General features: G+C 53.6%; 1 protein-coding gene across 1 annotated transcript in view; it reads right to left on the bottom strand.

The window, feature by feature from the left end:
* The window catches only part of LOC102503351 (transmembrane protein 132D), a 399,636-nt gene that overhangs the window by 226,442 nt on the left and 161,007 nt on the right, over nucleotides 1-12,187 (bottom strand). Inside the window, exon 4 of the mRNA XM_027771410.1 lies at nucleotides 11,663-11,809. Within this exon, the coding sequence (XP_027627211.1) occupies nucleotides 11,663-11,809 (147 nt within the window). The remainder of the gene's footprint in view (nucleotides 1-11,662; nucleotides 11,810-12,187) is intronic.

Genomic DNA, 12,187 nt, shown 5'->3' with positions numbered 1-12,187 from the left:
TCGTGGCCTCAAATGTCAATACAGAAAGGTTTGCTATACGTAAAATGGCAGGGTCATCGGGGTGTAGTCATTTTCAGAGGCAGCGCATTTTCTAAGGAGAGTAAGCAATCCTGCCCCTCCACACCTCGAGAGTCCCCTTCGCGTCAACCCCAACTGTGCACCTGAAGGGAATCACACCCCTACGGCAAGTTTGGAACCACGGTAGAGAATTAAAACCCCGCCCGCACACGCTGCTGTAGTCAAGAAAACCAGTGGTAGCTTCTCGCGGGTGGCTGGCAGCGCCGGCAGACGCAGACCGAGGTGCTACGGTCCTCGGCACAGACTGCCCGTGTCATTTCATGGCCGTCCTCAGGCCAGGACAGGCTCAGTGCACTGTGGGCCCCTGGGCAGGGCCATGCTTCAGTGCAGGAGCAAACGAACTGGTCCCACTGCTGGAAAAATGTGCTGGAAGTTACTGTGAGCTTCTGACTACGTTGTGTGTGATACGTGTGTGTGTGGGTCTCACTCTATATATTGTATTTCATACCTTCTTAACATGCCAGTAAATCGAAAGCATTTTCTCCTGCTAATACACCTTTGAAAACACCACCTCAAAGCCAGTCCGTAGCGAGGTGGTTAAGGCAGCTGGGTCCATGTCGCCAACTACTTTGCCCCTGCCTGAGAGCAGAGCAGAGAGATGGGGCACCCTGAGGGGAGGGCTGTGGATGGACACAGGACACACAGGTAAAAGTGGGGGGCACGCGGGGTGGAGTCTGCTGGAGAACGCCACAGCCCAGCCGGTCTCTGCGCACACTGTTACGGGAGGCAGAGCCCGACAGCTTAAAACTCACACCGGGCACATCTGTGTGCCCAAAATCTTTTCTATTTATTTATTTTTTTGGAGAGGTTTTTGCTATAGGGCACATGCGCTCGCCAGACAGACAGAGAGAGACAGACAGAAAGCGAGAAATCACCCCCCAGGGGGGATGGTCACGCCGCAATCCCTTCTCCTCCATTCTCCTCTCGGGATCTTGGGCACGCACGCACACGCGCCCGGTGTGAGTTTAAGCCACCAGGTCCGGGACACAAACCGCAGTCAACTACATGGGAGTCCAGGACATAGCCATTACGCTAACTGCTGGTTCCATCGGAAAGCCTTATTCTTAAAATGCAAGGAATGATCTGGAGAAAACACACGCCTCCCTGTAGAAAGCGCCCTGCAAACTGGGAAGGGCCTGGGAGTGCACACACAAGTGTGCTGGTGAGCGTGGGCCTCGTTCCACCATGGCTGTGTGGCAGTGTTAGGGCACACCTGACATGCTTCTCAGTGGATGTCTGAGGAGGGTAGATGCTGCCGGGGTGGCCGCCCATTGGCTCACTCCATCCTGACCGCTCTCTGGCTTGGCCAGCCACCTGCTTTGCCCTGCAGGCTTGGGTCCACGCCGGGTACGAAGTGTGTCAAGAAACCTCCCAGGAACAGAGAAAACCGCTCGGGTTGTGGCCTAAAACACGGAAGGGTCAAACACGTTGCTAAAAATGCGGAAAGCGGCCCGGCCCCGAGCAGACTGCTCAACCCTCGTAGAAACTCGCATACCCCGATCTCCTGGTGGACGTGGGTAGGCAGCTCCTTCCCGCTGTCCAGCACGAGGACACTGAGGGCACGTTCTCTTGTACGTGTGTGGACGGATCGGGGCTATAGTGATTCTTGCTTTAGAATCCCAACTGGCCCTATCTAGGAAGGCTTGGGGCCACCTGTGGGGACTCCCCTGCCACCACATTTGCGGTCCCCAGTCGTGGTTTCTGACTGGACGGTCACACAGGGGACCCCGGCTCATACCCGTCTGCTCCCACCCTTGGACTCTGAAGGAGGGCTCAGGCAGGCACGCGGGCGTCTTGGACCTCAGCACTGCGGCCCATCCGCCGTCCCAGGAGAGACAACTGGAGCTGGGCCCCGAAGCGGGAATTCAACAGTATGACTCTTTCCATTGTTGAATTTTACAGCTGACTTCTGAATCCCAGCGAGCCTAGGTGTCCCATGTCTTTGGTAAGATAAAGCCCTTTAGAATAACTTCATTTGCATTCAAAAGTAGAAGGCATTTGCTTACCAGCGAGCTGCGCGTGACCTCGCAGGTCGAACATAAACACTGTGAAAATATTATGCTATTGTCAGAGCGTTGGGGACCCTGGATCAATAGCAACCACTTTTACTTCATAAAAGCCCGCTCTCGCTAACGACCGCAGGTAGAATCGTTTTCGCACGCAGCTATCGAGCCGCATCTGCTGGAAACTCTGTCAGAGCTGAATGTGACGGCCAGTCACTCTGCACGCAGCCCCTCATGGCAGCCGCAGTCCTGGCTCTCTCCCAGGGTTTCCCACGGCTGTCACGGAGAGCACCAACACACAGCAAAGCGCTGCCCGCCCCCACGTGGCCCTTCCCCAGTGGGTGATCGAAACCGCGCTCAGAAGCACCTGCAGCGTCTGGAGTTGAACGGGGATGATGCGACGTTATGGACAAAGGAAGCCTGGTGACAGAGAGCAGTGGGTGGGATCGGGAAGGCAGCTTATCTTTAGACAGTCACAGCTGATCTCTTCCGCACACTCCGAAATTGGCCCTGGTCTGATCACACTTTATAGCGATATCCTGGCCACAGAAGAGAGACCCCGTGCGCTGACTCACTCCACGTTCTGCACGTCCTGGGGAGGGCTCACTGGCTTGTGCTTTGAGTGAGCTCACCTCCAGGATCTCACTACTACGGGAGAAAAACTGGATCTACCTTTCAGACCCAGATGAGGTTTATAGATGCACCTGCATTTATTAATTGGGAGCTTTTCTTTTTTAAGTTTGCTACAGGGCCTGTGCACCTGCTGGAGAGAGACAGAGAGATAGGGAAACTGAGAAACCACCCCAGGCGACGGCGTTTGCGGTCTGCTCCCCCCTCTCCTCTCAGGATTCTAGAACACGTGCACATGCCCCTGGTGTGATTTTCCAGCCGTGGCTCCAGGGCCCCAGCCACACAGCCACGTGGGACCAGCTGCCTTAACCACCGTGCGGCCTGATGGCCTCATTAATTGGGATCTTTTGCTGAAAGAAATAGATCTATTCAAAATGGTGAGCTAAAAAAACCTTCTGATGCCACCTGTGACCCGAGTGGCTGGGGCGGGGGGGGGGTTTCCTGTTGTGAGTGACAAGGCATTTAGGCTGAAGCTAAGGGTTTCTCTGAGAAAAGGTTTCAAGAACAAATAAGCAAGTCTACATAAAAATAAGGGTAATTCTGAAAGAATCCAAATAACCGGGTGCTTGATGCCCCTGGGGCCCTCACGAGAAGCTGAGAGTCGATGCACTTGAAGTCAGACCTAGTCCTGTACACAGGGGCAGAAGACGTGCCGCTCTGTGAGTGTGACTGCTCTGCTTGGCATAAAATCTCGGAGGTTTACCCGGTTTGGGTTTTGGGTTTGTTTTGTTTTGTTTTGTTTAAGAGCTTTTTGCTGTAAGGAACGTGTTCAGTGGGTGGATTTCCCTGTTGTGAGTGACAAGGCATTTAGGCTGAAGCTAAGGGTTTCTCTGAGAAAAGGTTTCAAGAACAAATAAGCAAGTCTACATAAAAATAAGGGTAATTCTGAAAGAATCCAAATAACCGGGTGCTTGATGCCCCTGGGGCCCTCACGAGAAGCTGAGAGTCGATGCACTTGAAGTCAGACCTAGTCCTGTACACAGGGGCAGAAGACGTGCCGCTCTGTGAGTGTGACTGCTCTGCTTGGCATAAAATCTCGGAGGTTTACCCGGTTTGGGTTTTGGGTTTGTTTTGTTTTGTTTTGTTTAAGAGCTTTTTGCTGTAAGGAACGTGTGCTCACTGGAGAGACAGAGAGACGGAAAGTAAGAAATGACTCTCGGGGAGGATGGCCACACCACAATTCCTTGGGATTTTGGCATGTGTGTACACACGCCTGGCTTGAGTTTCAAGCCACTGGGTCTGGGACTCAAACCACAGACAACCACGTGGGAGTCCAGGGCCTTAACCACCACACCACCTGCTGGCCCCATCGTGTCTCCTCTCACGGCTCAGCAGTGCCCACTGAGGCAGCGTTTGCTTACTCCACTTGCTGGTCGAGAGACATTTTAGTATTTCCAGTTCGGGTTATTACAGAAAGGGCAAGCTTAGGGGTACGGCAGAGACCACTGCATCCCCGGACGGGACGGAGAAGAAGTCCAGGGCAGAGGTGAAAGGGGACGTTTCCCGCAATGGAGGTGTGAACAGAACTTGGCTGGCGACCAAGTGCACTTCTAAGTCATTCAGCTACACGCGTGGGGCGGCTCGTTCTACGTGATCCGATTTAGAACTCGCGTGCTGGGGTGGGGGAGGCGGTACAGAGGGGCAGAGTTCACCCGCAGGGTTAAACCCCTGAGAGGACGGCGTTTCCAAGAAAATCCTCAACCTGCTGGCATGCACTGTGGACGCCAAGAGCTCTTAGAAGAACGCTTCTTTAGAAACGAGAGAAAGCTCAAACATACAGACTGAAAACAAGATGTCCCGTCCACAGGACCAGTACTCGGAATAAAAGTTTAGAGCACGGTAGGTAAGAGGTGCTTTCACAGCTGGCCTGCAAATAAAGCTTCTTCAGGTGAGTCCTATCCATTTCCTTTTGTTTCTTTTTTTAATGTTCCATGAAATACTATTTTCCTTCTAAACTGCTCCCCAGGCCTTCAGGAAACAGATCATCCAACGCAGCATCTGTTCCATCAAGCCAAGCACCCAGGAGGACCTGCGGGTTTGGGGCGGTTTCTCCAGGTGCTCACAGGGAGGACAAAGCCGCAGACCTGAGGCCCGGCTGTCCCGACAGCGTGAGGATCAAAGGGACTGGCTGTCACAGAAGCTGTCCCCACGACCCAACAAACACCCACAGCGATTTAGGAGGAAGGAGGGAACTGAAGCACCTGATCTTACCATGGCCACTCTTAGCACTGAGAGGACTCAGACGCCCAGACCCTTAGCAAGCAAGAGAATATTTGCAGACTTCACCCTTTGCCCACAAGTGCATGCAGAGATCAGACTTCAGTGTGGCAGGATGGACCAGCTGTAGGTCTGTGAGCATATGAGGTCACTGGGAGAGTCATGGCATATTTTTCTGTCTTCCTATGCAAAAATGCATTATGACTTCCCACCGACTGCATAGACGCAGGTAAATTCTGCCCTGAGCTGCTGCTGCCAAGGGTTTCTGGCTCCGAGCGGACACGAAGGCTGCGTGGATGGACACGTGTGTGCACACACTCACGGACACGCCAAGTGCAGACGTGCAACGGGACGACAGGCAGCACGTGGTCTTCCACGTGGAGCGTCACGCAGCACACGAGCCCTTTCGCTGAGGCAGGCGCCCTGCTAATTCCCATGAACGCAGTTTGCCCTCGTCGGTGGTGGGGCCCTGGGACCCCACAAACCCGCAGCTGCCCACCAGCGAGGCTCCGTAACGCCCGATGCGTTTGTGAAGCACTTCGATGGACGCCAGCAGGAGGCGTGATGTAACGACTGTCGCTATTAGGCTTTATTTGCAACACGTTTGTTATTTTTGTAGCTCCAGCGTAAAAGCAGTCCGTATTTTACTATCACGGCCCTCTGGGAGCTGATCAAAAAGCAATGGCCGTTTACGTAAGACACACGGCGGCGACTCCGCTGCAACCCACCGAAAGCACGTGCTGAATCATTTAATTCTAAATTTGGTTCTCTGCGTGCGGACGAGAGCTGTTCAGCACCAAATACATGGATGCCATAAACGGGAAGGGCGGACGGTAAAGCTGGGCAAGCCGCATCCACCCGCGTGCTGACCGCGTAAGGGCCGGGGAGTCGGCCTGAGGGTGACTTCGAAGCAAGCGGCCACTAACTGCCCGGCCCACAGCCATGGCGGGGGAGGCCCCTGCCGCCTTCCTGGGCCTCTGTCTCTAACGGCGGCAACACAGATCCGACTCCGGGACTCGCCTTCACTAAGTCGGAACGCCCTGCCCTTCCCTCGGCCCCCCGAGCGTCACCACCTGCTCTGAGGCTGTTTCCCAAACGCAGGGCCTTCCCCAGCAGCTGAGCTGTCTCCGCTGACACCCGTATGGACTCAGGGTTTTTCTCTTACGTGACATACGTGGGGCTCCTTTTTATTTACTTATTTTTTGATGAGTTTGTTTATTTCTTCCATGAGACAGAGACAGAGAGCACAGCCGAAAGGCTCTTGGCGTCAGCATCTGCCCCAGCTTCGGCCAGCCTGCATCGGGGCTCACGTGTGTCCGCGTACCAGGGTGGTCTCTGGCAGGCTCCAGGGCTTCTCGCCGTCACTCTGTCCCTGTTCTCTCCTGCGTTTTCTCTGTCTCCTGAAGCTCTCATTCAGCTCGAGCGAGCGAACGAGAGAGAAATCGCTTCCTCCCCAGAGAGTAGCCACCGCAGTCCCGTCTCCTCCCTGCTCCTCTCAGGATTTGGGGCACATGGCACACATGCCGGGCATGACTTTCAGGCCGCCAGGCCCAGGACTCAAACTGTAGTCAGAGTGTGGGAGTGCAGCACCTTGACCACTGCGCCACCTGCGGACCCCACGCTTTTCAGCTTAGAACCCCTTATCTCCCGTGGTCTCTGCTCCTCACTGGCCTCATCTGGGCTCCACGACGCGACGCTGACTCAGAGCGAGAAGGCTGATGCGCTCTCGAGTCCCCTTCCACGTGGGACGTTTGGCCTGTCGGACTTTTCGAGGCTGTCCGCAGTTCCTCCTCGCAGCCTGGGGTTCCCTGCCTGTTTGGGTCTCCTGGCCCTGCGCAGAGTTAGCTTACTGTGCTCACAATGGGCAGCCCCGCTCACGGCCACCGTGGCACCTGCTGCCCACGTTTGGAGACAGTCCTGATTCTCGCACGCCTGGCTCTCCACTCTCCAGGTCCCTGTCTGAGACTCTGTCTACACCCTCCTTCGGCCAGCCCCGTAGTCCTGTCTGCAGCTGCACACACCTTTCTCTGAGCTCCTACCTCATCCAGACTTTCCCAGCTCCGTGTCTGTGTGGGTTTCTGCATTTAGGATTTGTCACTGGAAACTCTCCGGGCGACTTGGGGGGCTGAAGGAGGTCAGTGGTGGGATGCCCTTTTCATCATTTCATGGGAACCCCACTCTGTCACGTCTTATAAAGCGCCACCATAGAGCCCTGAGGGTCTCCAGCCCACGCAGTCTGCTGCTCACTCTTTGGAGCTGGCATTGATCTTGAACTGGGCTTCCCGTCTGCGATGAAGGTGTTTCCCACTTTCCTCTGAGGTCTGAACACATGGTCAGGGTTTGACCAATGAAATACAAGAGAGAATTGGTTTTAGCACGAGTTTTCTGGAAGGTTACTTAAAAAGAGTTGACTCAACTGAGAAGATACTTTTTTTCCCTTTTATGAGGGACAATGCTGGTGAAATGACTGGCACACCTGCAGCCATTTTATTCCGTGAGGCTGTAAGTCGTATGTGAGCATGGTATTGGAGAAAGTCATTACGGGCCCTAAGGGTCCTGGGGACCTGCCACCCCAGCCCTGCATCCACTTCATAGCTTCCATAAGAAGGAAGCAAACTTCTATCTTGATCATGCCATTCTTGTTTTCTTTTTAGAAAGCTAAACCAAACCCAATTCTAAAAAATATAGCTTAAGGTATGTTTATGGATGCTAGTGTATCTTAACCTTGAGTGCGCATTTATGGGTTTAACCACAGTGTTCTATTTTAGAAATGTCAATGACCTTTTATTTATGGGAGCTCAAGATATTGCGCAAGACATCCTTGTTTTAAAATGACGTGTGTTACTTACAGTAAATGGAAAATCAGTATTCCATGGAGTAGTTGATTATGAAAAAAATAAAATGTCAGTGACATACAGAGGACCTCAAAAAGTTCATGATAAAATGGAATTTTAGGTTTCTTTTGGTATGCAAAACAATTTTGAACCTGTGCATAGTATTTTTATAATTCGTCATTTCCATGAACTTTTTGAAGACTCTAGTATCATAATTCATATTTTCCATCAACTTTTGAAGACTCTAATACTCTTACTTATCTATAATCTATTTACCTCAGAAAGAAAGGGGTTTTAAAGACAATTTAGCCCCTGAGAGAAGGACTTCCTTTCAACAACAAGCTTTGTGGAAGGCCTGAAAATGCAAGATTCTTAAAAAATTATTTTATTTAACTTTATTTATTTAAATTTGACCAGAGAGAGAGAGAGAGAGCAAGCGAGAGAAAGTGAGAAAGGAAGCAGCCAGGTGTGGGACTTGAACGGCCGTTGGCCACGTGGGCGTCCAGCGCCCTCAACCACCACGCCACCTGCTGGCCCCCAAAATGCAGGTTTCTGTCCTTCAGGTTACCCTTTCTCCTACGAGCCACCTAAACGACCTGCGTACCCACTGAGGTAAGCTTCGGGGAAACGCTCGGCTACGGGGAGACCCGGAAGGATGTGAAAGTAAGAGGCTTTTGCTTCGTGTCTATCAAAGTTGACGTAGCACTGTCGGGAGCGAGACTCAGAAAGTGCAAAACGGGGGCCGAGGCTCAGAGCAGGGCTGCTCTGCTCCCGTTCCATAGGTGCTGGGCCCGGCAGCCAAGACCCGCTGACGGCCGCGATGATGTCCACCTGCCAGTACGGTTACGCGGCGTGGCAGCAGCCCAGCTCCCACACACAGGAAGAGACCCGTGCCTCTTCTTGTGGCCCCACCAGCACAGGCGTGTCCTTGAGCCGCACAGTGACGCCTGTCACAGGGCTGCCTTCAGCAGCACGCCCCCGACCCCTGGTACACGCTCAGCAATACGAGAGCTCTCACCTCGAGCTAATTACAGCAGCGCTCTTGCATTCCAGTGATCAGAGTCCGACTTCTAAGAAAAGGAGGAAGAATTTATTTATAGAAAACAAGCAAAAACCCAGCCTCTAAAGCAGAAACAACTAACATATTGAAACCTCTGCTCTGTATCTGGTTTCTAATTATCCTTAAGAAAAAATAGATCCCCTCCCAGCCCCAGCGCTGTCTAAAATAACGGAGCAGGATGTTCCCTCATTTAACTCCCTACAGACAGAAGAAAGCTGGAAAGTTCTGAAGTGAGGATAAAAGTTGAACATATTAATGGATACATCACATTCAAAAAAATCTCGATTTTAATTGTATGCATTTTATTAAGTAGGTAATATATGCATACTGTAAGAAAAAAATCAAATATTCCAAATGGTTCACTGTAAAATGCAACTGCCCTCCAGCCTCCTCTCTAGTGGAGAAGCTCTCCGCGGTACGGATCACAGCTTCATCTTTGGAGCAGCCCTCGTGGCATCGTCACTCAGATGACCCTCTTCTCTGTGTTTTCCCCAAGAGAGCTGCGGCATGCACGCTGTTTACACCCGACTTTTTGAATAGGTATATTCAAGACCGTGTGCCTATATGCATAAAGATTTGTATCCCAACGCCTAGCGTCAGAGACGTGATGTAACGACAAGTCCATTAAACGAGCATTTACAGAGACCACCGTGTGCAGCTGCTCTTAGGGCAGGAGTGTCATGGCAGACGAGACTCGATGCCCAGGTTAACCGAGCTTCCGCTGGAGTCTCCTCCCTACACAGGGCCCTCCCAGGGGTGGTGTGAGGCCCTCACATCATCACAGAGGTGCACACAGAAAGCCTGTTCCGAACGTACACATGAACTCAGGTGTGTTCAGGGAGCCACAGTGTACATGCTTGCACACACATTTAGCACGCATGCACATATGTTACAGACCCACATATGTACGCGTGCACTGTGTATGCTTGCACACACATTTAGCACGCATGCACCTATGTTACAGACCCACATATGTACGCGTGCACTGTGTATGCTTGCACACATATTTAGCACGCATGCACCTATGTTACAGACCCACATATGTACGCGTGCACTGTGTATGCTGTGTGGTGTCGTGTCATGACTGTACTGTGGCTGTGTGTCTGGTGTCCGTGCATCCCTCCAGCCTCTGGACCCCTGGTAGGAGACAGAAAACTGACTTCGTCGCCTACGAGCGGATAAGGAAAACGCCCCCCGTAACACGGCCTCTGACGCCAGGACTCAGAGAGACAGCCTGATACTCCACTCAGGAGGCGGCTGCTGGGAGAAGATGCGGACTCGGATGGAGGGAAAGCACACGAGGGACGCCACGTGTGTGGGCAGGTTCTGGAGGTGCCGAGTTCCGACAAGCCCCGAGTCTACTAGGTCCACAATGTGGCAGCTCACGCTTTAATTGGGAAGGGCTGCCCGGGGAGTTGCACACTTCCCTCCGAACTTCAGATGAACTGAATCAACTCTTACTCAGGAGTCCAAAAGCAAAAAATAAAGAAATAAACAAAAGTCCTAGAGGCTTATGGTTCAAACCCCTTTACGGCTCACAGACATTACGACCTCCATCGCTGACACTCCCTGGGAGAAGACAGCAAGAAGGCGACACGAGATGGTGAGAGCGTGTTGGCGAGGTCCTGTCCCCACAGCCCTCTTCCTGCAGAGAGTAAGATCAGCTGTCTACCCATCCACGCACCCACTGTCCACCCGTCCATCCGGTCTCCCGTCACCCCGTCCGTCCATCCATCTGTGTCCCCTACCCAGCTTTCCCTAACGACACGAGTCTCTCACCGAGGGACCTTACTGCTCCGGTCACGTCATCGGTACGCACGCTGAGCATGTGGATGCCTGTCACATGGCGGTCCTCAGGGCGCGAGCTGTCACTAGGTCAGCGTTAGGACAGGACTCGGACAGACTCCTCTCTGTTCTCATGCTTCCTTACCGCCACCTCCAAACACGAGTCACCCCAAGGGGCACGGGTCAGGGTGGCCAATGAAGCAGGTCCCCAACGAGTGAGCACGGAGCCCAGAGGGGACGCCCTCAGGCCCTGGGTTGGTTACATGTGACCTGGTAGCCAGCAAACATGCAAGGATGTGGAGCCGTCGGCAGCTGACGTTCACGACTCTCCGTGAGAGTAAACCATGGAAAACAAGCACATATCCCAAACACTGAGCCGTGGCTGGAAAGCCACCTCGAACCATGTGTCACATACCTGCATTTGCCCTGTCATTACCTCCCCGATTTAACATGAAGAGGAAAAAGCAATCTAAAAGTGACGAAAGCACGTGAGCAGACAGAATTCTCCAGAGCCACAAACGAGGTTTGGGGAAAATGAAAACAACGAAGGTCTTCCGGATTTCCATGCATGTCTTTGCTCAGCTGTGAACTGACGGCTTCTAATTTGGCGGGCATCGGACAGACTCGGGTTTTTATTCTCCCTAGAGCCAGCCACAGTCCCTCAAATTCCACAGCAGGCAGCTCGCTGTGCTGACGGGACGGTCTGTGCACACGTGCAACCACACACGCTAACCACACGCACTTTGTTCAGGTGGACGCAGCAAACGTGGAAGCGGAGTACACCGCGCAGAGACCTGTGAGCCCCCACCTCTAACACCTGCAGACTGGGCTGTTTTAAAGGACCCAGACTTTCAGCCCGCCTACAGTGTGGGTGGGAAGCGGAGTGTCCCCGTAGTGAGCTGGGTCACAGGGGACGTGACGCCGTGCCTCTTCCAAACGGAGGGCTCCACTTGCCTCCCCCAGAGGTGCTGAGGACAGACAGAAACGGCCACGACCCCCTGGGGGAACCCAGGCCGCACTGCCACGGGTCGCACAGACAGCCAGCTGGGACTCACCTGTCCTCAGAGCCGGCAGACTTCTTCTGACAGGTGATGACCGCTGGGGCGTACCTCCCCGTGTGACCCGCACCCTCCTTGACGTCCCAGATGGAAGGGCTGCTGGCTCTCACCCCGACGATGTGCACGCCTTTCTTCACCTTTGCCCTGCGGGAGACAGGAAGGGCAGGTCTGAGAGCTGTGGACGGTGGTTGGCGTAATGCGCCGTCGCTCGGCAGGTGTGAGCTCACGTGGAACGGGGTTTGAACTCTAATCTGCAGCCACCGCCAACACGTCTGCGCGTGTTCTCCGGTAACCCCAACGGCAGCACCAGGGCTGGGGAGGTGGATGCCGGCCAGCGCTCGCGACGGACACGGAACAGCTCACCCCACGCTGGAGCACGGCTTCGCTGACAAGCGAGAGATGCCACCAAAAGCCACAGAGGGTAGAACTGAGCAGGGAAAGGAACGAATGAGACTGGCCACGTTTATGAGAACGGCCGCCACAGGGAATGGCTCCCCCGGGGGGCCCCCCCCCCCGCGCGGA

The sequence above is a fragment of the Tupaia chinensis genome, unplaced genomic scaffold (genome assembly GCF_000334495.1).
Source record: "Tupaia chinensis unplaced genomic scaffold, TupChi_1.0 Scaffold000211_1, whole genome shotgun sequence".
In the NCBI taxonomy this organism is placed as follows: domain Eukaryota; kingdom Metazoa; phylum Chordata; class Mammalia; order Scandentia; family Tupaiidae; genus Tupaia; species Tupaia belangeri.
The sequence above is the reverse complement of the archived record's forward strand: the minus strand, read 5'-3'. Positions and strand labels throughout refer to the sequence as shown.